Here is a 24,781-nt window from a genome sequence, read left to right as displayed (position 1 = left end):
GGCAGGGTGTGTGCTGGGGGCGGGTGAGCTGGGGCTCTGCCAGGCTGTGCCCAGGGGACTGCTCCGTCCTGGGGTCTCTGCTGTGTCCGGGGATCTCTGCTCCGTCGTGGGGTCTCTGCTTTGTCCCGGGATCTCTGCTCCGTCGTGGGGTCTCTGCTCCGTCCTGGGGTCTCTGCTTTGTCCCGGGATCTCTGCTCCGTCCTGGGGTCTCTGCTTTGTCCCGGGATCTCTGCTCCGTCGTGGGGTCTCTGCTGTGTCCCGGGATCTCTGCTCCGTCGTGGGGTCTCTGCTCCGTCGTGGGGTCTCTGCTCCATCCTGGAGTCTTTGCTCCGTCCCAGAGTCTCTGCTCCATCCCGGGGTCTCTGCTCCATCCTGGGGTCTCTGCTGTGTCTCGGAGTCTCTGCTCCATCCTGGGGTCCCTGCTCCATCCTGGGGTCTCTGCTCTGTCCTGGGGTCGCTGCTTGGTTCTGGGGTCTCTGCTCCATCCTGGGGTCTCTGCTCGATCCTGGGGTCTCTGCTCCGTCCTGGGGTCTCTGCTCCATCCTGGGGTCTCTGCTCCGTCCTGGGGTCTCTGCTCCATCCTGGGGTCTTTTCTCTGTCCTGGGGTCTCTTGTCCGTCCTGGGGTCTCTGCTCCGTCCTGGGGTCTCTTCTCCATCCTGGGGCCTCTGCTCTGTCCTGGGGTCTCTGCTCCGTCCAGGCCTCTGCTCCGTCCTGGGGTCTCTTCTCTGTCCTGGGGCCTCTGCTCCGTCCTGGGGTCTCTTCTCCGTCCTGGGGCCTCTGCTCCGTCCTGGGGTCTCTGCTCCGTCTTGGGGTCTCTGTTCCATCCTGGGGTCTCTGCTCTATCCTGGGGTCTCTGCTCCGTCCTGGGGTCTCTTCTCCATATGTGTCTGCTCCTTTCTGAGAAGCTGGGTGTGCAGTCATGGGGGTCCCCTCTTCCCTTCAGTGGGGCTGGGCGCCTCAGGACACTGAGGCAGGACCCCAAGGTGGAGCTGGCAGGAGCAGAAGGCGCTCTGGCTGGAGGGAGCGGGTGGGGGTCGCTGACGGCCGCGCCCTCCCGAGGCAGGTGGGAGACCAGCAGCTGGAGCGAGTGCTCGCGCACCTGCGGCGAGGGCTTCCAGTTCCGCGTCGTGCGCTGCTGGAAGATGCTCTCGCCCGGCTTCGACAGCTCCGTCTATAGCGACCTCTGCGAGGCCGCCGAGGCCGTGCGGCCCGAGGAGCGCAAGACCTGCCGGGGCCCGGCCTGCGGGCCGCAGTGGGAGATGTCCCAGTGGTCTGAGGTGGGTGCCGAGCGGGCCAGGCGGGCGCTGTGGGCCGGTGGGAGCCGGGCCGCGGTGGGCGATGTCCAGGTGGTCCGAGGTGCACGCAGGCTGAGTGGGCCGGGTGGGCGCCCGGGCGGGTGGGGGCTCTGGGCTGGCTGGGGGCTGTGGGCTGTGGGCTGGGTGGGGGCCAAGCGAGCCGAGTGGGAGCCGGGCCGGGGTCTGCTTGCAGCTAGGGCAGCCATGAGCCCGCCCTTCCGCCGTCTCCCCACAGTGCACGGCCAAGTGTGGGGAGCGAAGCGTGGTGACCCGGGACATCCGCTGTTCGGAGGATGAGAAGCTGTGCGACCCCAGCACCAGGCCTGTGGGGGAGAAGGACTGCACGGGGCCCCCTTGCGACCGCCAGTGGACCGTCTCCGACTGGGGGCCGGTGAGGGCCCGGTGCTCAGGGGGCTGACCCGTGTGATTACGGGGGATCAGAACCTTGAACCAACACAAGCGGTCCCATTGCCGTGCCCTCGTTCTAAGCTCCCTGCCTGCCTCTCTCTTCTCCCACTTGGGTGAGACGCTCAGATGCCCACTGGGCTCCCCTCTGAGTGCTGGGTGCGCAGGGGACTCTTCTGGGGTTTTAGGTGTGTTTTTAATCGAGCTTGCCATCTTTCTGTAATTAGAACAGAATGTGGTATTTAAAACACAGTTACCGTGGCAACCCTTCCCCTCCCCCCCCCAGCTCTTCTCTCTGGGGAAGGAGGTCGGGGGCCCTGGGAGGAGCTCTGCCTCTGACCCCGGCTGTGCCCCTGTAGTGCAGCGGCAGCTGTGGGCAAGGCCGCATGATCAGACACGTGTACTGCAAGACCAGCGACGGACGGGTCGTGCCCGAGTCTCAGTGCCAGATGGAGACCAAGCCCCTGGCCATCCACCCCTGTGGGGACAAGAACTGCCCTGCCCACTGGCTGGCCCAGGACTGGGAGCGGGTGAGTGCCCCCCACCCGGCGAGCAGGGCCCCATCGTCTGGGAGAGGCTTTAACTGGCTGAGAGCCAGGTGGCCAGAATGACAGGTTGCCAAATGAGGAATTAATTGGAAATTATGATGCCGCAATCCAGTGAACATTAACTTGAAATAGAAAAAAAAACAAGGAAGGTAAGAAAACCTTAAAACTTCCCAGATCTAAGGAGCGAATGTTCGGTGAGGCGTGCGGGGCCGACCTGTTTCCCACAACTCCGTGCTCCCGAGGCGGAAGCCCAGGGTTGGGGGTTCTTGGGCCGTACTCACCCTTGGGCCGTGGGCCCTGTGCACCCGCTTGTTCTCGTGACCTCTGGTGACTCGTCAAGGTCACCAGCTTGCCGTTTCCAGCCGCATGGTTCCCAACCACATGGCTTTCAACCGCTTGGCTCAGGCAGATTGCTATCAGCTAATTCATCACCAGGCAAATGGCCACTGACCATTTTGTTTCACAACAGATGGCTTTTCTGTTAAACTGTTTCTGATCAAATCTGTTGGGGCCATGTGGTTATCGACCAGCAGGTTCCCAGCCAGTGTGTCATTGATCTTAGCTGTTACTCACTTGCTGTTGACCGAGCCATTTTCACGGGCATGGCTGGGGGCCCCGTGTTCTGGTCTTCCTGACCTCTGGCCCCTGACCCCTAACCTGTCTGCCCTTCCACCCCAGTGCAATACCACCTGTGGCAGAGGCGTGAAGAAGAGGCTGGTCCTGTGCATGGAGCTGGCCAACGGGAAGCCGCAGACGCGCAGCGGCCCCGAGTGTGGCCTGGCCAAGAAGCCCCCTGAGGAGAGCACTTGCTTCGAGAGGCCCTGCTTCAAGTGGTACACCAGCCCCTGGTCGGAGGTGAGCGCTCCACTGGCCCTCCTGAGGCCAGGCCTGATCTCTGGTCCTGCTGAAGGACCTCCTCTCCCACGCTGAGTGCCCTCACATGCCCCGGCTCAGCCTCCATCAGGGCTTTCCCTCCCTGGAGAGACTGTCAGCGCTTCCACATTGGCGAGCACGAGGGCTGCCTCCTCCAAGAAGTCCTCCAGGATCTCACCCCTGGGATCCCTGCCACACTCATCCGGGGCCCTTTTTTTTGGCCCAGGTCACTTCTGGCCTTGCCTTTGGAAGCCTTTCAGTCACGTGCTTGAAAGCCCGTGTGCCTGACACCCACCATGGGGCAGACAGATCCCAGTGGGCACCGGGAGGGTGGGGAGAGTCAGAGTTAAGGCAGGGACACAGAATCAGAGAGGCAGAGGGGACGGGAGGACGGTGCGCCCCGGGCAGAGTGGGGCCAGGAGCAGCGGCAGCCGCCGGCCTGACTCTGGCCTACGGGCTCCTTCCTCCAGCTCTGGTTGGAGGGTGCCGTGGAGCACGGCCTCTCCACTCTACAGCCCAGGGGCGCGTCTCGGTTGCGGTTTTTACTGGTTCCCACGCACCCCTCTCTCTCCTGGGCTGCATCACCGGCCCCCACCCCGAGGCCCCCCTCCACCTGGGGATGCACAGCTTCCGAGGACGGGGGGGGGCCAGATGGGGAGGCACAGACGGGTCTTCGCCCAGGAGCCTGGGCCCGGTGGGGAGGGCACCCATCACCCTGATGATGGTGGGTGGGCGAGGGGTGGCCAGACCATGGGCAGGAGGCCCTCTGTGTCCTTGTCCCTGGCTGGGGTGGGGTCTTTTCCCCCTATGGCCGCCTCTGCCTGGGTCAGGGGCTTAGTAAGAGTGCGTCTTCTGAGCTGTCCACCAAGGGTGGAGGAGTGGGCGCCAGGGAAGGCCAGATGTTGCGTCCTCTCTGGGGGGTGGGGGATGGCTGCAGGCGCCCTGGGGCATCCCCCTCAAAGGCTGACTGTTGTCTGGCTCGGTCCCCCAGGCTGGGCTGACTCCCTCAGGCTGGGTGCAGGCATCGGGGTGGAAGCCCTCCCTGTGCCTCTACAAATAGAACTGTGGGCGGCGGAGGGGGTGGTCAGGACCGGAACCCCGCACCCCAACCTCTGCAGACCAAGGGCGCAGGTCCCAGCGGAGCCTGGGTGATACAGGGTCACCCACAGCAGGGGGAGCCAGAGGGGGCCACCGCCTTCAGGATCTCAGCGGGAGGACAGCAGGGTAACTGGGGTCAGCAGATGGCCCTGGCGTTCTGGGCAGCTCGGCGGGGTTTTCCGAGGGGAACATCTGGACGGGGAGCCGCGGTGGGGGTGCTGGCTCTGGAAGATGCAGCTGACTGGCCCCCAGCTCTTAACTGGAGCGGGAAGGCAGCCTCTCCCAGGGCTGTGGCCCCCTGTGTCCTGAGCCTCCCGCAGCATAGGACGCTGGAGAGCTGGAACCAAAGGACCTGCCTGGGGGGAGAGATGGGGGGTCCATGCCCTCACTGGGAAGCTGAGTAGTACACGGCGGTGGTGGTGGTGGGGGCAGCAGCATCTCCTGGTTGCCGAGCCCCTGAGCATCCGTGTGTCCCGCGTCCACGGAGACTCAGCAACCTGGCGAGAGGAGGGGAGTCCCACGTCTCCCCTGGCTGGGCCCCCTGCACTGCCGGGGGGCCGTGGTCACGCCGTCTCTCCCCGCTCAGTGCACCAAGACGTGCGGGGTGGGCGTGCGGATGCGCGACGTGAAGTGCTACCAGGGCACCGACATCGTCCGGGGCTGCGACCCGCTGGTGAAGCCTGTTGGCAGACAGGCCTGCGATCTGCAGCCTTGCCCCACGGAGCCCCCAGGTGAGGAGGCCGACGCTGAGGCCGCGGCGGGGCCCGAAGCGCAGGCACTCGCCCGGGAGCGCCTCTTGGCTCCAGAGACCAAGGCAGGGCGGGGAGCGAAGTCTCTCTCCAGGAGGGGCCAAGTCCAGCTGGGAGCTGCGGGTGGGAAGGGCGGCAGGTGAGATCTGACTGGAGCCTGGGCCCCCCAGGAGCCAGGCCGAGACCCACCCTTTTGCAAAGAGCATCTGGCTTCAGAAGATGGGAAGGCGGCGGTGGGGCAGGGGGCCAGGGCCTGGGCAAACTCATCCAGAGCACCTTCGAGCTGGCCACGCAGGGACAGGGCGGCAAGGGCCTGAAGCAGGCTCTCTGGCTCGGGCACCTGGAAGATGGAGGCGTGTCCTAGGCTCTGGGGGGCACCAGGGCCCAGTGATGAGCTCTATTTTGGACCCACTGAGTGGAGGGAGCGGTGCGCCTCCTGGGGATGTTCAGACCTCTGGGGTGAGGTCACGGCCTCCTCCAAATCCTGTCCCTGGGTATCCACCTTCCCTGTGAGCGCTTCACATCACCGGTGGGGTCCTGACGTCACTGGCGAGGGGTACGAGGGAGAGCTCCAGGAAAGGAGGCAGACGGGGCGGGGCGGGGGTCCTGCCGCGTCGTCCCCCCCACAGCCCCACCGCCCCCTGATGCACTGTGGTCCCTTCCCCAGATGACAGCTGCCAGGACCAGCCGGGCACCAACTGCGCCCTGGCCATCAAGGTGAACCTCTGCGGCCACTGGTACTACAGCAAGGCCTGCTGCCGCTCCTGCCGGCCGCCCCACTCCTAGGCCCGGCGGCCGCCCCTCAGAGGCCGAGCACAGCGTCCCTGGGGCCACGGCAGCCCCTCCACGGATACCCTTCCCACAGGGCGCCCAGCTGTGAAGACGTGACACTGAGCCCCTGCTCTTCCTGAGCAGGAGAGCCCCCCACCCCCGGCGCGCCCGCCGGCCCCCTCGCCCCGGGACAGAGCAGCAAGGATGGCTCCCTGCCCCCCCAGAGGCCCGGGAGTGCCCTGTCTCCCTGCGGGGCTGCAGGCCCAGGGGACAGGCAGGGGCCGCAGGGGGCGCCTCAGGCCCCGACCCTCCCTGCGGGGCACTCGTAATCTCACAATTTAGCATCGCTCGCCTCCCCATCCGAAGCTCCTGGCACGGAAGGACCCACCGCACTTTACGCCGGGGAGGGGCGTCTTTCTCACGGCCCCGGGCCGTGCTGTAATCTCTGTATGTTAATAAAGTGGTTGTATTTATGGCGGCATCGTGGGCTGTCCCGGGCTCTGCAAGGAGGGGCGGGGTGTCTTCCCGGCTCACCGTCCTGGGGAGGTCTGATGCAGCCTCGGATCCAGGACCCGACTCGGGTCTGGGACCAGGGCCGGGCCTGGTTCTGAGGCCGGGACCGGGTCCGGGTCCGGGGCTGGGGCCAGGGCTGGGTCTGGGTCTGAGGCTGGGTCTGGGGCCGGGCCTGGGTCGGGGTGAGGCTGGGGTTGGGGCCGGGACCGGGTCCGGGGCCGGGCCCGGGCCCGGGTCTGGTCTGAGACTGGGTCTGGGGCCGGGACCGGGTCGGGGTCGGGCTGGGGTGGACTGCAGCGTCTCCCTGAGGAATGCCATTCGGGGAAAGCAGACAGAAGGTGACAAATGAGTGGGTGCCTGCAGGGAGGCGGCTCAGGGGGCTTTGGACTCAGGCGCTGGAGTCAGGACTGAGCGTATCTCGTGCTTCCCAACTGCTGCGGGGCCCCCAGCCTGGGGTCTGTGGGGCCCGAGGGAGAGGGAAGCTCCCCCCTCGGGGTGCGCTGGGAAGAAAACAAGGGGCGAGGCAGGCAGGGTGGGGGGCACCGTGCGGGCCCACGTGGGGGGCTCAGGAAACAGTCTTCATTACTGCTGGCGGGCCTCTTAGACGAGCCTCTTCATCTGGACGACTGGCGGGTGCTGGGACACCGGCGGGCTTCCCAGAGGAGGTGATCTTTCAGCTGGTCCAGCCTCAGGAGTGACTCTAAAGCCTCCAGGGAGAGGGGTGGGTGTTTACAATGCTCAAAGCACCTTGGTTTGGCTGCAGTGGAGGAGGGAGGGTCTGGCTCTCCACCGACTGAGGGACAGCGAGCCGGCCCTGGGCGCAGATGCCACGGGGAGGGTCTCTGTCAGGGACAGGGAGTGGGGCTGTGAGCGGCTGTCCGGCTGCTTCGCTGGGATGCAGAGCCTTCTGTTCCCAAAATGGGATCAGAGCAGGGTGGGCCGCAGTGTTTAGCACAGCTTCACAGTTGGGTGCGTGGCCGTGAGGGTGGAGGCCTGTGGGGTGGGCTCCCTCAAGGTCAGCGGGTCGGTTCCAGCGCAGATGGGATCACGGCAATCCAGGGGCGCAGGGCTCCCTGACACACCCCACCATCACGCCCAGTCACTCCCCGCCTTGCCCCTCCTCCTCTTCCGATGACTCCCCACCCCCCAGCACTTAGTGTGCACACCCCGTGGGCCAGGTTCTGTGCCCAGAGCATCACCAGCACCGCCTCTAGTCCTCCTAAGAGCCCGGTGAATCCAGGGTCATGGCCGCCCATTGTGTGGATGGTGAGACCGAGGCCCACAGAGGCCAGTCACTCGCCCCAGGGGCCACAGCACCTCACCCCCTACCCACTCTCCAGGAGCTCAGGGTTTCTAGGCCGGTGGTTTCCAATCTTGGAAGACCGATACAACCACCCCAGGAAAGTCAAAAAACCCAATGCGGCTGCAACCAGGACCAGCCCCTCTGGGCAGAGCCTTGACCCCCTGGGGCTGGATGGGAAGGGAAGGCCCACTCTGTCTGGGTTGGGCTGGACGTGGCCCCTCCCAGGAAGCTCAGGAGAGAGGTCTGGGTCGGCCTGGAGTCCCAGGCGGACCAAAGACAGCACGCGAGGTGTCGGAGAGGAGTTTTATTGGCTCTCGATTGTGTCGGGGAGCGGGCAGCTCCCCCGGTCTCCACGGCGGAGCTGAGGGAGAGCTTGGACGGGTGTGTGCGGGGTGATGCTGTCAGATGGATCTAGGAATCTATGCAGAGGCCAGAGACAAGAAAAGGAAACAGGAGACCGAACAGAACAGCCACGGGAAGTGCCACCTCCGGACCCTTCCCCCCCCCAACCCCCCCCAACACCCCCCCCGACCCCCAGCCAATACATCAGAAACCCGTGGGGTGTGACAAAGGAACGGGAAGCTTGGGCGTGAATCCATTAGCGAGTCCAAACTGAGGCAGGAGGCAAAGGGAAGAAGAGGGGAAAAAAATATCGAGAATGCCCAAAATAGTAAGTCTTCCTAACTCTGCTCACGTCCAGAATCACAGCTCTGCAGCGCTTTCGAGAGAGAGCGAGAGATGTGCCCACAACGGGGGGAAGCCGCTGGCCCCAGAGCTTGTCTTCTGGGAAGCCCGCTTGGCTGGGGAGCTTGGTCCATCTTCTTGGGCAGATGGGGGCTGCCCTACGGGGGTGCTGGGGGGCACTCCATGGCGGGGCCCGGAGGCAGAGAGAGAGAGCGTGCGAGAGCGGGCCCAGGAGAGGAGGGGGGGTTCCGGGGACCAGGCTGCAAAGGAGACAGGGCCTCTGAATGGGGGGCTGTGTCCCTCACGGCAGGTACCCCTGGGCTTGGGGCAGCTTTCTCACTGGGTGGGGGGAGGAGCTGCTAGGCCTGAGGGGGCCTGATGGGGGCTGAGCTCAGCTGTCCTCACTCGGGGGCCGGCGCAGGGAAGGGCAGCCTGAGGCCTTGGTCCCAGGCCCTCCTGAGACCCACCAGGTGGGAGGGTATGGGCCTGTCCCCCTGGGGACTTGAGGGCGTCCCAGGTCCCATGGGGCGTCAGTGGGTCTTTCTGCCTCTGCCTGGCTTTCTCTGCCCGACCACGTCAGGGCTGAGGAGTGGGCTGCGTGTTTTACTTCTGAAGCGGGAGGGTTGGCATGGGGCCTCTTCCCTACTCCATTTTCACCAAAAAGCCAGTTGGGGCTGCACCTCCCGAGAAACCCCCCTTTTCTCCGGGCATTGGTGGGGAGGTGGGCTCAAGCAGGATCTCAGATGCACTGGAAGCTGGGCTGTCTGGGGGTTGGGGGAGACAGGAGACTTGGCCCCCAAGGCTTAAGCTGCAAGACCCCAAGCCTGGCAGCCAACACCTCATCCTTAGACACATGGGTAGACCGAGACCCAGGGATGGAGGGGAGCGGCCAGGCCGAGCGGCAGAGGCGGCTGCGACGGAGGCCCTGGCCCCCAGCCCCTTGCTGATGGCAGCCCAGGCATCCACAGTCCGGTGTCCGCGCCCCAGAGCCCCGCCTCACTCTGCAGCTGGGGCACCTGGAGGCTCCATCCGCGCCCGCATCACACCTGCCTCCCTGCAGACCCAGGCCCCGGTGGCTGCTGCCCAGGGTGGCCCCACCAGCCTTCACTGGGTCTGACCCTTGCAGGGAGCCCTGGAGTGCCTGTGATGACAGGCACGCGAGGATCGCTGGGTTTGGGGCCCCGGGGCCAGGCGGGGACCTCCCACCATGGTCTCAGGCCCTGCTGGGGGCAGGGGGCATGCTCAGACGTCGGTGCTGACGCTGCGGCTGCGGGAGAAGGCCTCTCGCATGGCCGACAGGCGGTTGGGGTTGAGCGCCTGCAGCCCCCCAAAGCCCCCGGGCGGCGGCCCCACGTCCTCCTGGCTGACGCTCCTGTAGGCCACGCGCTCCCCCCCGTTGCTGACGCCCTCGTCCTCCGGCTCCTGCAGGAAGAAGGCGGGCGGCTCGGAGCGGGAGCAGCTGCGGCAGAGGGCGCGGGCTGGTGGGGACCTCTGGCTGAAGGCGGCGGCTGGGCAGAGCGCCGGCCCGTTGCTCAGCACCAGGTTCCGGTTGGAGTGTAGCGGCGGCAGGCTCGAGTGCACGGCGAAGTCCGGCTCCTCCTCGTCCTCCTCCGACTCGTCCTTCTTACAGCAGTAGTACTACGGGCAGAGGCCACCGTGACCCCCGGCTCCCCACCCACCCCGGCCCCCGCGCAGGCCCGGGAGGGCGCCCGGACGCCCCCGAGTCATACACCCACGTCCCCATCTCGACCATGGAGGGGAAGCGCCCTGGACTCCTGGCGTCCCTAAAGGAGGGGTTCTCTCATTTCAGCCCTTCTCTGGTGGCTCAGCTGCTAAAGAATCCACCTGCCACGCAGGAGACCTGGGTTGGGGCGATCCTCTGGAGAAGGAAAAGGCCACCCACTCGAGTATTCTGGCCTGGAGAACCCCAGGGACTGTCCAGAGTCGGACACAACTGAGTGACTTTCACTCACTTTCACTCACTTTGCCCCACAGCAGCTATGTGGCAGGGGCAGGGACCAAGTCCCGTCTGCAGGTGGGGACGCTGAGGCCCAGGGGCCAGGGTTCAGGCAGCCTGCAGGCGGCAGAGCCGGCCCCAGTCTAGCTCAAGAGGGCCGAGCTGCACCCTTGCCCTGCACACATGGCTTCTCCTCTCGTGAAGACACGGGGCCCAGGACAGCCGTCGAGGGCGGGCAGGTCAGGGAGGCACGGCCCGAAGGCTCACCACTGGGCCCGCCTGGTAGCTGTGTGACGTTGACTAAGGCCCTCACCCTCTCCAAACCTCTGGAGCCTCGCCTTGCAGGGGGTCTGGGAAGCTGCCGCTGAGCCCTCACCCGCGGAGGCTGGGCAGGGCTGGCTGCCTTGCACCTTCTTGGAGGCCTGGCCCTGGTGGGGGCCCCCGCCCTCTGCAGGGTCCCGCTCTGGGCTCCCCTCCCGACCTCCCCCCGCCACGCCCCCGAGTACCTGGAGCCGGCAGTAGCAGAGAACCGCAATAATGCAGAGCAGAATCACAGTCGCCAAGATGCCCCCGGTGATGACCACCGTCCCGGCTGTCATTCGCCCCCTTCTCCATCAACAGCCTGCAACACATGCCACCACCTTCAGCCAGCTCATCACAGGAGCCCGTCCCAGCTTAGGACGCTAACCAACCACTCTAAAAGGGAAAACAAACACCCCAGGGCCGGCAGGAGGAAGGGGCTGGGGCGCGGCGGGGGGGAACCCCTGCCCCTGCCAGCATTTCCCACGTCTGCAGGAGGGGAGGCCAGCAGCATACACCCTCGTTCTCGGGGTGCTGCGAAGTTTTCGTGAGCCTCTGCGTGAGCGCCTAGCCTAGCACACTTGCAGCTTGGGCGGATAGCTCATGCACGTGTGCGTGCGTGCCCAGTCGCTTCAGTCCTGTCCAGCTCTTTGTGACCCCACGGGCTCTGGCCCGCCAGGCTCCTCTGTCCATGGGGTTCTCCAGGCAAGAACACTGGAATGGGTTGCCCTGCCCTCCTCCAGGGCATCTTCCCAATCCAGGGATCGAACTGGCGTCGCTGACATCTCCTGCATTGGGAGGCAGGTTCTTTACCACTAGCGACACCTGGGAAGCCTAGGCGACCAGCTCATGCGTTTAAAAATTGACCCCAATGCAGTCGGGCTGAGCATACAGTTTTGTAACCTCCTTTATCACCTCACCAGCTCACCCTTATTTTGCTTTATTGTTAAATTTTCTTCTGCAACATAATTTTGAACCATATTCCATTTTATAACACAAACAATCCCTTTCCTTTAAAATATCAAATTACAAGTCACATAAAACTCACCATCTTCACCGTTTTTAAATGTCCAGGTCAGTGGTGCTAAGTGTATTCAAACGGTCTGCAGCTGATTTTCAAAAGCTTTTCATCTTTCAAAACTTAAAAACAACTCCCTTTTATATTTAGGCTGTTGGCATTAAAAAATTCTTAAAGGACTTCCCTGGTGTCCCAGTGGTTAAGACTCCGCACTGCCAGGGCAGGGGAATTAAGGGCTTCCCTGGCAGCTCAGTAGATAAAGACTCTGCCAGAGATTCTGGCTTCAATTCCTGGGTCGAGAAGAAGCTCTGGAGAAGGACATGGCAACCCACATCAGTATCCTTGCCTGGAGAATCCCCAAGGACGAGAAGCCTCGCGGGCTACAGTCCACGAGGTGGCAAAGAGTCGGACACGACTGAAGCAGCTTAACATGCATGTCGTGTAAATATCCCCACTGTGGCCCATTCCAGGTTACTAAGGTTTAACAAGCAGCTTTGCTGAGTACACCCTGTCTCAACCTCCCAATCCCTTCCATTCCCCTCAACCCCAGTGAATAGCATGGCAGGGCAACTGAGTTCATTAAAGGAAATCCCAGAGCATATCCGTTTATTTATAGACACTTCAGTGCAGAATCTGACAGGTGAGGACCTTTAAAAAGCCTCCGCTCATCTCCAAAATGCTTTCCCACGGTCGGCTTGCTCACATCCAGATCCAGCTGTGTTTGGCCCTTTTGACTGTGGTCCCCTTCATTCCCGCTCCCTGCAGGTTGTTTACGGAAGAAACTGGGTCATTTATCTCACAGAATTTTCCATGTAGGAGAACGGGCTCGCAGTTCCTCCAGCGGCATTTCACGTGTCCCTCTGTCACGGTTCTGCCCTCTAAATTGGCTTCCCTCCACACCACCCTCAGGGCCCCAGGACCGCCGTTCCTCTCATCGTGATGTTGGGATGAGCCCGGGCGTTCAGCTGCCGTTGGCCCAGGCCTGCCCGCCAGCGCCCCCTCACTCTTTCAGCGGTGGCTGGGAATCCCTGCCGGGATCCGCTGTCTCTTTAGGAGTTGCAGACAGAGACGGTTCGAATCCTGTCTCTTGTTCTGCGTGTATCAGCTCCGACTCTTCTCTACAGAATTTTCCCTATTACGTAGCCGGTAATATCAAAAGACTGTCTGCAGAGGAAAAGCATAGATGCTCAGCTTGTAAATCTTTCAATTTTCAGAACAAGTCGGCACCCATGAGGGCTGTGCTTGTTTCACAGTGCCATCTTATTCTCACTGATTTACACACATTTGATGGGTTTCAATCCACCGCAGTCATCATTCTTTCTGGTGTTTAGATGATCTTGCTGGGACCACGGGCTTGGCCCCCACGTTGGCTCCAGGGTCATTCTGATGGTGGTAGTTTAGCCGCCGAGTCGTGTCCGACTCTTTGCAACCCCATGGACTGTAGCCTGCCAGGCTCCTCTGTCCATGGAATTCTCTAGGCAAGAATACTAGAGTGGGTTGCCGTTTCCTTCTCCATGGGTTCTTCCCCACTCAGGAAGCAAACCTGGGTCTCCTGCATTGTAGGCGGATTCTTTACCAACTGAGGCACCAGGAAGCCCCAAAGTTAGTTTAACGGGACCCCGCTAGTCCTTCACGGCATGCTGCTTTTAGGCATAAGAGCTCCCAGTTCTTCTCGCTGCAGTCCTGGGACGCTTGGCTCTCTTGCTGGCGGAAGTGCTTCTAGAGACAACAGTCTGGAGCCTAGAGGTGCAGTTGCTCCTGGCTTTGCAATGGTTCTGGGCTTTTTCAGTGGCCAGATCTAGGACTTTTTTTTTTAAGGGAGAGAAAAATGAACATGAGTTTATACTGATATTTCCACTTAAAATTAGACATGAAAGGGGTTTTTCCATGTTAAAATGTGATGTCTATGTGACTTTTACAGTGCAAATTTTATTTCCTCATAACATACACTTCATTACTTATGTGCTTTTTCCCATTTAAAAGTATCCTCACCAATGTTTTTATTAACAAGCTTACTGAACGGAATCTGATATTTGTTTTTCTTTGTGGTTTTGTCTCCTTAGGGACGTGAAGTAAAAAGACTGTTTCGAAGTCGCCTGAAATAATTCTTAGAACGCTTTTTTTTCTCACCACCTCGATATTTAGGTTCATTTACTTCAGTTGGTTTACTGTCTTAAAAAAAATACACTGATTTAGCTTAGCTTTTTTTTTTTTTAAAAAAGTGGTTTTAGTCTTTTAAAGTCTTTACTGAATTTGTTACAATATTGCTCCTGTTGTTTTCGGTTTTTCAGCTGTGAGGCACGTGGGGTCTTAGTTCTCCGACCAGGGATGGAACTCGAACCCCCTGCTTGGAAAATGAAAATGTCAGCCACTCCATCGTCTCCGACACTTTGCCGCCCCCACGGGCTGGAGCCCGCCAGGCTCCTCTGTCCATGGGATTCTCCAGGCAAGGACACTGGAGTGGGTTGCCATTCCCTCTCCAGGGGATCTTCCCGACCCAGAGGTCAAACCCGGGTCTCCTGCACTGCAGGTGGGTTCATCGCCATCTGAGCCACCAGGGAAGCCCCCACCTGCCTTGGAAGGTGAAGTCTTAATTAAGCACTGGACCTCCAGGGAGTCGACAGTTTGCTTTTTTCACTGTAGAAAACATTTGGTTCCAAAGTCAAAAGCATAAAACCAGGTGCATTCAGAGAGGTGCTCCTTCCTCCCTGCTCTGTCCAGATCTGACAGTTTCACTGAGTTCTGGCTTGCTCTTCTGTGGCTTCTTTCCAAAAAGGTAAGCAAATATAGATTTCCGTCCCCCTCCTAAGTGAAAGTGACATTCTGTCTGCACCCTCCGCACCTTTGCTGGTTACGGAGACGTCTCTCCCCAGGTGCCCCCAGGTTCTTCTAGACGAGAGACTGTCTGCGGGGATCCCCAGAACAGGCCCCGCCGCGTGGAGGGGCCCCACTCGCTCAGCCAGGCCCTGTGGGCCAGGAGCTGCATTACTTCCCAGGTTCCTAGGAACGCGCAGTGAAGAGTTTTGTGGTGTGCACGTTTCTAAAGTTGCTGATAAGCCTTGCCAAAGACTTGCTGGAATTTGGGCTGATTTTCCTTCTTCCAGGAATGTGCGAGAACTGACAGATGGAGACTCGGGGTCTGGCGGGCGGAGGGTCAGGAGTGAGGGGACCTGAGCCCCGCGTGGCGAGGCTGGAGGCTCAGCGGTTTCCCGCGGGCTCGTCTGCAGGGTCAGGTAGCCTGGCAGGAAGCAGCTGGGCAGGGGCGCCACGGACCCCAGTCCACAGACGGAGGAGGATGTGGACGTGTCCCTGGGGTCGGGCCCAGCCAGCACTGTGTGTCAGAGGCCACACGGGCAGGGGACCCCAGACCCCAAGCAGACAGACAGAGGGACGGAAAGCTAGATCCAGACAGGCCCAGAGCTGCAAGACAACAAGACCCAGACTGAGCGACAGCTCCAAATTCAGACAGACAGGAGTGTAGACAGGCAGGTCCAGACAGCTGGGCCCACGGGGCCGGGTCAGGAAGACACAGTGCAGGCCACAGACGGGGCAGCAGCCCCAGGGACCCCTGCGTTCCTGGGCGCCCTGCCGGGCAGCTCCGACCTCCCTCGGCCCCCAGGGTGGCCGAGGCCAGCTGGCCCGCCAGCCCTGCCAAGGGTGCAGGCTGACCGAGGCCTGATCCAGGGAGCTGGGTGTGCAGAGGCGGCAGCCAGCGGGGATGGGGCCAGGGGCCAGGCCTGCTGTCCACGTGCGCTGCACGCCCTTCATGGAGGTGAGGCAAAGCAAAGCGGGCAGCTGCCGGCGAAGCGCCAGGCCCCACATGCCCACACACTGCCCTCCAGGGACTCACAGGGCACGGCTCATCTCAGCCTGACCCTGGGGTAGCCAGAGAGTGGGCAGTGGAAGGGGCCCCAGCGGCCCTCCCTGGCCTCCCGGGGGGCCGTGGGGGGCAGCACAGGCACTGGGACCCCGAATTTGCAGATGAAGAGACAGGTTCAGAGCTGGCCAAAGTCAGTCCCGCTGGCTGAGCCAAAGCCCAGCCTCCATCAGTTCACACAAGTGGAGCACGTGTGTCATTTCCAGTGAATGGGCCCATCACAGCTGAAGGCCACGGGGGACCCACTGCCTGCCGCAGGGAACGCAGTGTCTTCCAGGACCGGAGGGTCCCACAGCCTCATGCCCACTGCTGAAGCCCCTCTGGACACCACTTGCCAGGCACGGGGTAGAAAGGACTCCCCCCACCCCAGCTGGGCCAGCCCTCTTCTCTCTACCAGGAAACGGAACCGGGGCCTGGAGACTGGCCAGTCCCTACTCCCTTGGCCCTGGGTAGAGACACAGGTGCCCAGGCTGCAGCAGGGCGGCCTGAGTGTGGAGCCAGAGGAACCGGTCCACGGGAAAACAGGACGGAGAGCCGGCTGTAGGCCCAGTGTACAGGGTCCCGACCCTCCCTGGGGTCCACGGGGTGACTCGCTGTGAATACGCCGCCTTGCCTGTGTCTCTGCTACTTGCATCCCAGAAAGCTCGTCATGGTCCTGCCTCATGGACAGGGGGCCTCGCTGGGCGGGAGAGAGGTCTGGGAGGCAGGACGGGAGTGAAACCAGAGCCGTCCCGGCATGTAAGCTGCCCCCGCGTGGCCCCATCTCCTGCCAGTTGCAAGAACAGGGCTCCAAATGCCCCCTTCCTCTGGGCCTCAGTCTCCTCCTCTGCAGAATGGGAGCGCACGGAGGATTCTGCCAGACGGCAGGTGTGCTGTGCTCAGACGCACCTCCCCTCCGCATCAAAACCTTCCACCGGGTTCCCAAGGGCGTGGCCACACAGCCCCCTCCCAGGTCTGAGACACAGATGGCCCCTTGGTCTTCCTGGCTCTGGTTAGGGGGCCCCCAGCGGCGGGCAGCCTGGTGGAGTGATGGGAGGGTGCTGGCACAGGCCAGGTGACCAGGGCTGTCAGTAGCCGTGGCTCTGACACCCCCGCCCCGTCCAGCTGGAGCGCCTCAGCCTCACTCTGCAGACACGGGCAGGCCGAGGAGCAGCAATGCCCGAGCTGGGAGCTGGTCCCAGGACCAGGCCCGGCAGCAGGTGCCCACGCGCACCCCTGGCAGCTTCGCTTACGCCCCAGCCTGACATCAGCCCCTGAGAGTGATGTGGCTTCCTCACCCCCGCCCTCCAGCCGCCCCTCTGCCCTCACCCGGCCCCACCCCAAGCGTGCTTTTTCCTCTGCCTCTGCAGGCTTTGCCCTGCCATCACTGCCCAGAACACGCCTCCTCCTCCAGGAAGCCTTCCTGGACTTGTCAAAGCAACTCGCAGAACCTCGGAGTGCCAGTACTGCAACCATGTCCCACACCTCCGCTTAACGGGTGTGGTAGGAGGAGACTGAGGCCAGCGCAGGGGTAGCGACGGGGTGGGGGGGCACACTCGTGGCCTCACACAGCAAGTCAGCGGAAGAACAGCAGCCCGAGGCCCTTTCCCCCAGGCCCGGGCCTTGCTGAGCTGTCGCTCCCCCACTCTCCTTCCTGTGCCAGGGACTCTCCCAGCGGGACACCGAGCAGTCTGAGGGGCCCTTGTCCTGCCCACGAGGGCGGGCGGCCAGGTTGGGGAGCACCCTGCTATAAGCTCACTGGGAACCTGGGTCACAGGCCGCCCCCTGGGCCTCAGAGTCCTCCGTAGTCTCTGCAGTATGGGTACAGAAGGAGGCAGACAACTGACTCCGGTCAGCTCTGGACTTCAAGAATCTAGGCGTGCGTCCTTAACCAGCCCTGCCTGCGAGGGGCCCAGATAACTGGGATGCATGACCATGTTTCAGGACCATGAGTGTGAAAATCTGGAGCTGCTCATCCAAGCAATACCTCGGGATGTGAACCCCTGCAGGGCTGCGAACGCTGGGCACACTTGCCTGGGAGCTCAGAGGGAAACTGGGCTGACACAGCGTCCCCTTGACACTTGCGTCCTGAGAATGGCTGAGTGCCCCAGAGACCAGCAGACGGCTTTGGGGCTCAGGGGGTGCTATTGTGTCGGGGAACCATGGGGGGCTTCCTGGAGGAGGAGGCTTCTGAGCCATCCTGGAAGGATGGCTATCTGATGGGCCGGGCTGGGAGAGGAAGGTGAGGGACAGCGAGGGGCCACGGGTCCAGCGACAGCTTGGGAGAGCCGCCCGCCACCAGCGCGCCTCCTCCAGCCCCCGCCCCCACCCCAAGTCTCCGCACACCGCCTGCCTGCCCGCCAAGACGATTTGGCCAGGATTGTGCTGAATTGTTAATCTGCCCCTTGGGACCATAAACGGTTTTAAAGCTTTATAAACGGTTTTGCTTCCCGGTCCCATCCCCGGCTTTTACAGGGACAAGCTGAGAGAGGGGGGCCCCCTCTGGGCACCCCCAGCCCCGGAGTCTGTGGAGGGGGGCTGGGCGGGCCACGTCCCCCTCCCCACAGCCTGTCTCCGGGGAGCCGCCGCTGTGCGGGCTCTGGTTGTCTCCTGCGGGCGTGAGGACAGAGTGGAGGTGGGAGCAGGAAACGCCTGGCGGCAGAGCCAGACGCCCCCACCTGCCTCCCGCCCGCCCCAGAGCCCCTCCCCTGGCAGAAGACCCCCGCACAGCCGCCATCCAGACCACATGGCCCGCCCCGTTTCAGACCCTCCAATTCTTCTCTGTTCCCCCAGCTCCATCCCACCCCTCCCTGCCTTGAAGATCAAGGACCGAGCCTCCTCAGTCTGTCCTGTAGGCAGCCCCCCTCTCCCCGCCGCCAGGCCCTGCCTGCTTCAGGCACGCAGCAGTGCCTCCTGAAGGCTCCGTCTGCCGCTTTTAGGAGCCAAGGAGAAGCCCAGCCCTGCCCCCTCTGCACTGGCCGGGCCCCCAGCTCAACCCATCCAGCCACTTCTGGGACCAGACCCTGGGCAGCCTGCAGAGGCCCAGGCCTCAGTGGGTCTAAGTGGGGCCCTGGAATCCGCCTTTTCGCTAGCAGCACCTTAGACCAAGCAGCGATGGTGTTGCTCCTTTCAGGACCGGGAGCCAAGGCTGGGGCGGCGGGCAGAGGGCAGAGCATGGCTGGGGACCTGGGTCGGCTGCCCCCCGCCAGCCTCTCCCCGCCCTGGTGTCTGGTCCAGGGCTTTCCCTCTGCAGCATCTGTCTGGTTCCTGGGAGCCCAGGGGCCCCGTCGTCCCGCGAGCGGGAGCGGTCGGAGTTCCTGTCTAGACCTCCCCAACATTTGGTCCTAATTTCACGCTCCGCGGGCTCCCAGACTCCTGCGTTTGGTAATAAATAGACGGCGAAGCGCTCCGCATCGCTGCGGCCGGTCTTGGAGATCTTACCCAGAGCCTGGCTGGGGGTGGGGGTGGGTGGTGGGAGCAGTGTGGAGCCTGGAGAGGCTGTGCCCAACCGCACCTGGAGCAGCCCCCCGCGCCCCACCCCCACCCTCAAGCTCCATCCTCAAGCTCCATCCTCAGCCAGATCAGCCCAGCCCAGAGAGCACCCAGGCCACCTGGGCACCGGGACCTAGTGAGCCGGGCCTGTGCCCACCCTGGGTCCCAAGGCCGGAGGATGCCTGCAGCAGTGGGCCTTGGTACTGCCAGGTGGGTTGGGGCCGGGTTACCGGTGTCCAGAAAATACCGTGGATGCCTCGGGCTGGTCGGCTTTGTGGTCTGGACTCCTCCAGGGCCCCCAGAGCACAGGGGCTGTCCCATTTTGCCAGCCGTTTCTGGGGTTCACGAATGTCCAGAAGCTCTGCTCGTAGCCCTGCTGAAGAGCCCCTTGGGGTGAGCAACGCAAGAGCAGGGCCCTGCCCGTGGCCCATGGCTCTGCTGCCCAGCCCAGAGCAGGGTGCCCGGCAGGGACACAGGGGCACCGATGTGAATGAAAGACCTGCCAGGGTCCTCGAGCTTCTGAAGGAGGAACCAGAATTTCCTAGTGGGAGCCTGGCAGAGCTCCGGAGTGGGCTGGGGAGGGAGACACTTCTCCGGGCCTCAGCTCAGCATCGTCAGGGCTCAGGAGGACATCAGTGGCCACTGCACCCGCGCGTTGATCTCATCTCACCCCGCGGCTCCCCCAGGGTGGACCGCGGGACACACCCCACTTCTGGGCCATGTGGGAAGCAGGGCTCAGATGGGTCTCTCTGCACAATCACCCCACTCATGTTTCCCTGGGGTCCACTGAGGCTGGAGGACCGAGTCGACCCACCATGAAAGAGGAAAACCCAACCAGACGGACACCCCGTTTTTGTGGCTCTGCCCGCCCCGCTGGGGATACAGCTGGAGTTGAGGAGAGAAGCCGGTGGCTCTGCGGTCCGGGAGGAGAGCCTTCAGGGCAGACCCTAGGGCCTGGTGGCTGGGGATCTGTGGGGAGCAGGGGTTTGCCACACCTGAGTGGGCCGAGTGGCCTGGCTTCCCCACTGCCTGGGCACCCCCAGCTGGGTGGCCTTCCTGCCCCCTCTGGCATGGTCCCCGTGTGGGTGCTGTCCCCAGGGAGCAGCAGGAGGAGCCCCTCTTGGCCTCTGTAAAGGAGCTGCGCCAACGCTGCTCAGAGTCTCCCTGGTCCTTTGGGACAGTGGGCAGTGCCAGGGCGGGCCTGGTCGTCCTGGTGGGAGGCCTGGCCTAGAGGGTCCTCTTGGGAGGCCGGCATTCAGAATCCACTGTAAAATTAAAGCCTGAGTTGTGATCGCTGCTGTCCAGCCCAGAGCCCCTGCCTCCCCCCACTGCCTGGCTTGTCCAGAGGAGCAGAAATTTGGGGTGCATGCGCTGAGGACTGCGGTCAGAGAAGCTGGAGCCCTGGCTCCCTGGGGGCCGGCCTGAGGGTGCAAAAGGCTGTGAACACACCACCGCCTGCTCACCGTGGCGACGGGTGGCTGTGCCCCCAGAGGGGGAGCCTGGCTCAGGGTCACCCTAATGTCTGCACAGAGGGAAGGCCACAGGCCAGCGACCCTAAACTGTGTCTCTGGGCCCCCAGGTGGCGGCAGGAATCAGGCGGGGGGTTTGGGGGGAGGAGAGCGAGGCCCCCAGCTGCTGGACGTTGAGCTCAGTAGCGCCTAGACATCACCGGCCTGCCCTTCTCTGAGTCTGCATGCTATGGAGACGCTCACAGTTTAGGCCCATCTCTCTGGTGGGCCCCCAGCTGTTGATGTCAGTGACACCAACACAGCAGAGAGGCTGAGGGGGCATCCCAGGACCTGGCATTCCTGCCCATGCTGCCCCCCTGGGCCTCCTGAACCTAAGTCTGGGCAGGTCCTGGCCTCCCTCTAAAACCCTGGGGGCTCCACCGGGCCTCCCAATAGCAATAAGCACAGGGTCCTGTCCTGAACACCTCCTCTGTGCCAGGCAGGGCACTACACCCTTGACCAGCATCCTGAATCCCTAGGAGGGTCTGAGCAGGGTCGCCATGGTCCCCTTTGGCCAAGGAAACAGCCAGACACAACTCACATGATTAGAGGTGGGGAGCAGGGGCTGAGCCTGGGTGCGCCACCCCAGGTCAGCATCTTGTCTGGTCCCCCCTTCGCCCAGTCCACCCCTGCTTGCCTGCAGGTGGCAGGGCACACGTGTCTCCCGGTCCCCCACCAAATGGAAGCCCCTTGAAGGCAGGGACCTGGGGGGCCTCGGGTCTGCAGTCCATCTGCCCCCGGGGGGCCAGGGCCTCCCAAGGACACAGCAATGGCCCCATGCGGCAGGCAGACTGAATTATCAGGGTCCGTTTGGCACGGCCTGGCTGAGCAGGCCCTGAATGTGGGCAAGTGAGGGATGGGGTCTCGGCCCTGTGGCCCCCAGCTCTGGCACGGCCGCCCCCAGCATGTCCTGGGCAGGTGGAGGGGACGGTAGACATGGTGGGCGCTGCAGGCCAGGTCAGGGCGTGGAGGGCGGGGTCCTGGGCAGGGGAAAGGCAGTGGGGTGCCCCATTCAGGGGCTTTCTGGGAAGGTGGTTTGAGACCCCCGAGGGAACCCCAGCTCAGCAGCAGGCTTTTCCTCTCCCTTAAAATAACCATGTGCAGAAGCTGGGTTTGCAAAACCCCTTTCTGCTGCTAGACAACTTGGTTTCTTTCTACTTTCCTCGTCTAAGACCTGGGCACAGTCCCTGGAACCAGCTCAGGGCTGGGGGGCTGTACAGGTGGGCGCCCCGGCCAGGGCTCCTGGGACCGCCAGAGCTCTGATCACCAAGCACGTACGAAATCTAGGTGCTGGGCAAGGGCTCTGCCTGCTGTGTTTCACTTCACCCTCACAGGAGCTCTCAGCACGGGCAAGGAACAGACGCGGCGTATCCAGGTCGGCTCGGGGCACAGGCAGGACCCGATTCGGCCCTGGCCCAGGACCGCAGCTCAGCCCTGGGATCCATGAAACCCTACCAGCATTTGCTAAAACCCTCGTGACTCAGCCAGACCCCGTGGGGCAAACAGAGGCTCGGAGACTCAGCAGGGAGGCACCTGTCCCCGGTGACCCAGGACTGCCCACCCGTGGCAGGCTGGGCTCCCGACCCCGCGGCTGCATGGCTGTCCCGGGCACCGCAGGGCAGTCTTTCGGGGCCAGGGGTGACCGTGGGCCCAAGGTTGGGGGGCCTGCCTGCTGGGGGTCCTTCCCATGTCCACAGAGCTGGCCACTGCCCAGGCCTGAGGGGGCCACAGTGACATGACCCCCCACCGCCACCAGATTGCTAAGGCATCCAAGTGAACTGGCCACCCCCACCTGCACGAGTCTCCCACCCACACCACAGCCGGTCCTAGCCACTTGCCTGAGTTCCCTTTGACACATCTGCCCTCTCTGTGAGGGGCCCATGGGTGCCCAAGGGTCAGCAGAGCAGTACCACTGTGGCTTGGGGAGCACCCCCCAACCCAGGCCTAACCTCGGGGCACTGTCTGCCTGGGTGAGTCGGAGGTAGGAATGGCCCTGAGACAATACCAGGCTTCAGCGCTCCATCCTACCCCCTTCCCTCCTGCCTCCTGGACCCTGGGCCGACTGGCTCCCCAGCCAGTGCCTGCCACCTTGAGGGCTCCCCTCAAATTGGAGATTCTCACTTTAGGCCGCACCGGCCTCCCCTGGGGGTGCTGTGGGCTGCAGGGATTCCTCTGGAAGCTTGTGCTCAGAGGTCCAGGTGGGCTGAGCATGTCCAGGGGCTGCTGATGCTGCTGGACCAGGGAGCTCGCTTGGAGGACTGCTGTCCTGAAGGGTGGGCCCCAGAGCAAGGCTGGACTCACAGTGGGGCTAGGACTTCCCTAGGGCTAGTCCGGATCCCCTGCCTCTGTGCTGTGGGGGCACAGGCCTGTCCTTGCCCCAGGGTCCCTCCGCTTGGGGCGCCCCTGGGACCGCTGCCTGCTTCCCTCTAGGCGGCCGATTCCTTCTGATCCTGTGGTGGATGCCCAGGTCTCCCCGTCTGCAGGAAGCCTGCACCCTCCTCTGTGCACCCAGCTGTCCTCTGCATACCCTGTGCTTTCGTTCTGAGCCGCCGCCCTCCTGCCAGCACCCGCGAGGCCCCGGGAGCCCCCGCACTGTCAGCCTGCCCTTGATGCACAGGCTCCGGTAAACAGCAGGCGCTCTCTGTGCCCCCGTGCACGGAGTCACTGGCCACAGCAGAGCCCCTGGCAGCTAAGCCCTGGAGGAGACTTTGGAGCCGTTGATGCATTTCCGGGAAGAGGATCAAGCCGGCTGTGAAGGGCTCATGCCAGAGGGGTGAGCGGAGGAGGGAGACTGAGGCTGCTGAGCCCAGGAGACCCTGGCCACATCTGCTTCCGCTCCTGGCCTGCTCTATGGCATCAGGAAAGCCTCACTGCCCCCAGAGCCTCGGTTTACCATCTGCGGAAGCACACGGGGACAGCGCCTGCGCTGCTGGTGCTCCAGGGAGACAGCGCAGGTCACATCCTTTAAGCCTCACCATCATCCTCGGCTCCCCGGTGGCTCAGCGGGAAAGAATCTGCCTGCGGAGCAGGAGACGCAGAGGACGCAGGTTCAATCCCTGGGTCTGGAAGATCCCCTGGAGGAGGGCATGGCAACCCACGCCAGTATTCTTGCCGGGAAAATCTCGTGGACAGAGGAGTCTGGTAGGATACAGTCCATGGGGTCACAAAGAGCTGGCCACAACCCAAGCGACTGAGCGCACACACACGTTGTCCCTGGAGTCAGAGTAATTGACTCCATTTTACAGATGAGGAAACTGAGGCTCAAGGAGAGAATGGCACTCGCCCAAGGTCAGTGACAGGCAGAACTCGGGGCCAGGCTGGAGGAACAGGAGACGCCTACAGAGACGCCGGCCGCCTCTGGCATCGCACAGTGATTGAACAAACAGCCCAGCACCGATGGCCAGTCCCCGTGCCCTGACTCCAGGACTGGAGGGGCTGCCCCGTGGTCTGGGGAATGGAGGCGCGTGGGGGTGAGTGCAAGACGGTTCAGGGCAGAGGTCATGGTCAGCGCGGACTTTGGGGGAGGCGGCAGCGCTGGTCTGTCTGGGAGTCAGACAAACCTGGGGGTGAATCCAGGCTCTCGCCCTTGTCCCAGGGCGACCACGGGCATTGTGTCCTCATCTTCAGAACAAGATGTTCATGCCAGTCTCCACGAGCATCTGTGGGGTGTGGGCAGTGTGCCAGCCTGTGCTGTGCGGAGGTCACAGCAGGGAACAGGGCTGGGGTGCCAGCCTCCTCCTGGTCCTCAGGGAGCAGGACTCCCGGGCAGCCCCGAGCCTGGCCTGAGATGCGGGCGCCTTGGAGCCCTGCTGGCCGCGTCCCCTCTGTGTTTTGAGTGTTTTTTTGCTGCATCCCTGGGGCCCCTCCTCCCCACCCACCCCTCTGGGACCAACTCCTCTGCTCGCCTGCTCCGTCTCATGCCAGGCCCATGGCGGCCACGGGGCCTCTGCACGCTGCCCTCTCTGCCTGCGACGCCCTGCTCTCACAGGCTGTGTGGCTCTTCCCCTCGTTGCACGCAGGTCTCTGCTCAAATGTCTCCTCCTGAGAGACCTTCTGGGACCATCTGTCCAAAATAACCTCCCTCCCCGCCATGGCTGCCCCACACCCCGAGGGGCTCATCCTTCCAGCCCTCACCCCCTTACACATCATACATTCGTTCACTGTCCATCTCTCCTCCCAGGAATCTGAGTCGCCGAGGACAGGGGCTCTGTTCTGCTTCTTGCTGCATCCTGGTGCCTGGAAGAGTGGCTCGTGTTACCTCAGTTAAGTGATGAATGAATGAATGAATGAATGAATCCAGCGGGAAGGCTCGGGAGGGTGTTGACAAGGACAGTCACCAGGTCAGTTCTGTTTTTTAAAAACTGTGGCTGTAGGGTGGGTGGCGGGGCACAGAGGCAGGGCGGGAGGGGC

The 24,781-nt window shown here is 63.0% G+C and overlaps 2 protein-coding genes across 2 annotated transcripts in view; one reads left to right on the top strand and one right to left on the bottom strand.

Moving 5' to 3' along the window:
- The window catches only part of ADAMTSL2 (ADAMTS like 2), a 34,421-nt gene extending 28,224 nt beyond the window's left edge, over positions 1 to 6,197 (top strand). Inside the window, exons 14-19 of the mRNA XM_068961655.1 lie at positions 1,065 to 1,278; positions 1,532 to 1,687; positions 2,061 to 2,231; positions 2,928 to 3,104; positions 4,807 to 4,951; positions 5,637 to 6,197. Of these exons, the coding sequence (XP_068817756.1) occupies positions 1,065 to 1,278; positions 1,532 to 1,687; positions 2,061 to 2,231; positions 2,928 to 3,104; positions 4,807 to 4,951; positions 5,637 to 5,755 (982 nt within the window). The 3' untranslated portion in view covers positions 5,756 to 6,197. The remainder of the gene's footprint in view (positions 1 to 1,064; positions 1,279 to 1,531; positions 1,688 to 2,060; positions 2,232 to 2,927; positions 3,105 to 4,806; positions 4,952 to 5,636) is intronic.
- Positions 6,198 to 9,482: 3,285 nt separating this feature from the next.
- On the bottom strand, positions 9,483 to 10,809 carry FAM163B (family with sequence similarity 163 member B). Its single transcript, XM_068988714.1, has 2 exons — positions 10,704 to 10,809; positions 9,483 to 9,878 (listed from the first exon to the last, which is right to left on the bottom strand). The coding sequence occupies exons 1-2, from the start codon at positions 10,794 to 10,796 to the stop codon at positions 9,483 to 9,485; spliced, it is 489 nt and encodes a 162-aa protein (XP_068844815.1). The 5' UTR covers positions 10,797 to 10,809.
- Positions 10,810 to 24,781: the final 13,972 nt, after the last annotated feature.

The sequence above is a fragment of the Capricornis sumatraensis genome, chromosome 1 (assembly GCF_032405125.1).
Source record: "Capricornis sumatraensis isolate serow.1 chromosome 1, serow.2, whole genome shotgun sequence".
Lineage (NCBI taxonomy): Eukaryota > Metazoa > Chordata > Mammalia > Artiodactyla > Bovidae > Capricornis > Capricornis sumatraensis.
The sequence above is the reverse complement of the archived record's forward strand: the minus strand, read 5'-3'. Positions and strand labels throughout refer to the sequence as shown.

What these genes read in the sequence shown, in the direction of transcription:
- FAM163B (XM_068988714.1), bottom strand. Translation starts at nt 10,796, where the DNA reads ATGACAGCCGGGACGGTGGTCATCACCGGGGGCATCTTGGCGACTGTG. An exon ending in TCTGCTACTGCCGGCTCCAG is followed by an intron (nt 9,879 to 10,703) that starts GTACTCGGGGGC and finishes CTCTGCCCGTAG; the next exon opens with TACTACTGCTGTAAGAAGGA.